Source organism: Papilio polytes, unplaced genomic scaffold, assembly GCF_000836215.1.
Source record: "Papilio polytes unplaced genomic scaffold, Ppol_1.0 DF823980.1, whole genome shotgun sequence".
Classification (NCBI taxonomy): domain Eukaryota; kingdom Metazoa; phylum Arthropoda; class Insecta; order Lepidoptera; family Papilionidae; genus Papilio; species Papilio polytes.
This window is the reverse complement of record NW_013525224.1, coordinates 722,254-725,266: the sequence shown is the minus strand read 5'-3', so window position 1 is coordinate 725,266 and position 3,013 is coordinate 722,254. Positions and strand designations below refer to the sequence as shown.

At 34.5% G+C, this 3,013-nt stretch overlaps 1 protein-coding gene across 2 annotated transcripts in view; it reads right to left on the bottom strand.

Moving 5' to 3' along the window:
* LOC106101470 (breast cancer metastasis-suppressor 1-like protein) overlaps positions 1–2,623 on the bottom strand; it is a 61,596-nt gene extending 58,973 nt beyond the window's left edge. The window contains exons 1-3 of one of the 2 annotated variants that reach the window (XM_013280710.1): positions 2,298–2,623; positions 1,620–1,770; positions 947–1,040 (exon numbers count right to left, since the gene is read on the bottom strand). In XM_013280710.1, coding sequence (XP_013136164.1) covers positions 947–1,040; positions 1,620–1,770; positions 2,298–2,499 — 447 coding nt within the window. In that variant the 5' untranslated portion in view covers positions 2,500–2,623. Of the gene's footprint in view, positions 1–946; positions 1,041–1,619; positions 1,771–1,977; positions 2,196–2,297 lie in introns of those variants that run through there. The other variant, XM_013280711.1, reaches the window with a different exon arrangement.
* Positions 2,624–3,013: the final 390 nt, after the last annotated feature.

Below are 3,013 nucleotides of genomic sequence, written 5' to 3'. Positions count from 1 at the left end.
GTGCCGTCACCGGAAGAAAAAAGCGTGAGTTGAGCCGTTTTTAATTAATTTTCGCTTAAAGTAATGTCTCACGATAGTTTAAACAATTTAAGATTAAAATGCGTTAAAAATAACATTGTTCGCTTTTAAAACTGTTATTTAGAAGTAAAAATGATACATAAAATCTATGATATGCATTTCAACTCATTTATTATACAAAAATGTTTTAAAAGCACATACATTTCATTATTTCTTCGATATCCAAAAAAGTCAACATCAAAAAAAACAAAAGTGAGTAGTCCATGTGTTCTTCCACACTATCATCTTTTTTTTTATAATACAAGATACACCGAATTAGAAAGAAATTTGTAATACAACATACATACACCAAAATGGAAAGCGACCGCTGCCCATAAACATCCGCAATTGCAGATGCGTTGCCTACATTTCATTGACGGAGGAGGAGACGCACGTAAAGAGGACATTTCCCCATCCTATGCGTCTCCTTCACCGTCAAATCCACCTCTCCCTCCCGCCCCTTCCTCCCAATAAAAGGGTGGAAAGGGATAGGGACTAAAATTAGGCCTCAGGCACCACACTCATCAGAAGAAACGCGAAATTGCTTCCACTTCCCGCCTGTTTTCTGTGTAGTCGTGGTATTACACCGGGCGCGCCGGCCTATTCGTGCTAAGATGTTAAAGCGGACTCTACCACTGTGAATATATGCCGAATTTCATCGAAATCTGTGCAGCCGTTTAGGCTACAAACATCCATCTAAACTTTCGCATTTATAATATTAGTATGAAGTATGATTATAAACTTTGTATACATAAAAAGACTGTAAATATCAATTAAATTATTAAATAAAAAAATATCGCGACAGTCTTTTTATTTTTAAAAATTCTCTAATCAAATTTCAATATTACATTACAAAGCATTTATTTTGCTTAAAGATTGGATTACATACCTTAAAATGCTGATGCGCTGCTTGCTCCTCTGCATCATATATATGCTTCATATTCTCAATCCGCATCTGCTTCAGTATACCAGCCACCTCAATCCTGTTCACAACATAACTGTTAGATCACCAACACCTTAGACTAAACTATAATATAAACCAAAAAGGATATTCTTAAAAATTACAATAAAAAAAATAGAACATTTATCTTATTAACACAGTAGAAGCTCGATAACTCAAACCTCGGTAACTTAAAAACCTCTATAACTTCAAAAAACAATATATTCCCCTCCTATCAGAGCCCAAAACCTCTATAACATAAAATATTCCCGTGGACGTTAACTTATCGAGGTTCTAATGTACTATAAATGCGATTTTGATAGATGGATGTTTGTTAGTTTATAGTCCGAACTGCTGAATGGATTGCATTGAATTGTTTTCATATCCACACAGAGTGTTGTGGACGAGAGCTACTCCATAAAAATTATATAACAGTAGCTGTTGCCCGCGACTCCTACCATGTGGAATTAAACGCAAGACAGCCTATATCTTGTTCTAGGATATGTTTTACAATTGTGACAAGTTTCATCAAGATCAAAGCCATACCAAAGGTTACTAACAAACATATATAAATCTAAACACATTTATGATATTTATGGTTACCACCTTTACATTTACATACCTAACTCTCATATTCTCTTGCAGTCGTCTTAAAGGGCCTAAATATTCCTGTGACCGGCCACCACGGACCTCCGCTAGCTGGTATTCTACATGCTTCACTCTCTCGTTGTATAGCTGCTCTCTCAGTAATGAGAACTGATGCTCCAGGTTTGCTGGAAACCCGAACATCACAAATAAAGTATGTTAAAATGATTTAATTTTACCACAGTAATATTACAAATGAGAAAGAAATGAAGGTTCTGTATAATGTTAATAAACAAATACAATTAAAATAAATATTGGAGGCTTAGTATTTGTTCAGTTAATGCTACAATTGATTTGACAAACTTATTTAGAGTATAAAATACAAATTTACTGACTTAATGCTACAAGAATAAACATATACAATGATAAATGACCATAAATGGACTTGTGTATAGTGGTCGAAAAGCTTCTACGAGTTAAATAATTGGAAAAACTTAAAACATTCAACATAATTAGTAGTATTAGTAAGTATTGCAGTTTATAAACGTCTATATGTCTTAACTTCGTTATTTTTTTACGCTTGTCGTAGCCTGCGCTATTTTAGCTGATTGCAGAGTTTTTGAAATTACATCACAAGCCTGTTCCTGCTTCAGAAAAACGGAAGCTTACACTCGAATGTTTGTAAACATAACCTTAAAACGTCAAATGAACTTACACAAATTGTCGAGGCATTCGTTTCGTCGCCTCTCGCACTCACTCTCGTCCATCTCCGAGGAGTCATCGGAATCAGGTTCATCAGCTTCTTCTGCACTGGAATCACGATCTGGGCCTCTAGAAGATCCACCAGATCTTTCAGTGTCCCCGCCGGACATATCGCCATCACCATCACTATCTCCTTCGACCTTCATAGAAGGCATATTGATTTAGAAAAAGAATTCAAATGAGTAACAGATTTTTAAGAAACTAATCTTTTATCTCTCAACTTTCGCTCCGTTCCAATTTTTTATACACAAACAGAAGGTAAAATGTCATACGTCAGATGTAAACGTCATAATCATAGATGTCAAATAGGGTTGGGACTTGGAACCAAAGATTATAGAAGTAGGTCCTAGAGCAGGATGACAACACTTAAATTTTAAAGCTTTATTGTTAGACGATTAGTACTTGTTTGCGCTGAAACCGAATGACCATTATAGTGTCTATATAATTTAGATTAGTTTGACAATTCTTTTTAAATTTAGTAGGGATGGTTGTGTAAAATCAGTCATGAATCTTATCGATTTTCGATTTTTATTCTTATAGAAGTTGGAATCGATAAATTTATAGTTATAACTTATGAAATAAAAAAAAAACACTGTTTTCTCAAATTAACAATGACCATAACAAATAATGAGAGTAAATAAATGTTTATTGCTACTACAGCCGTACGTA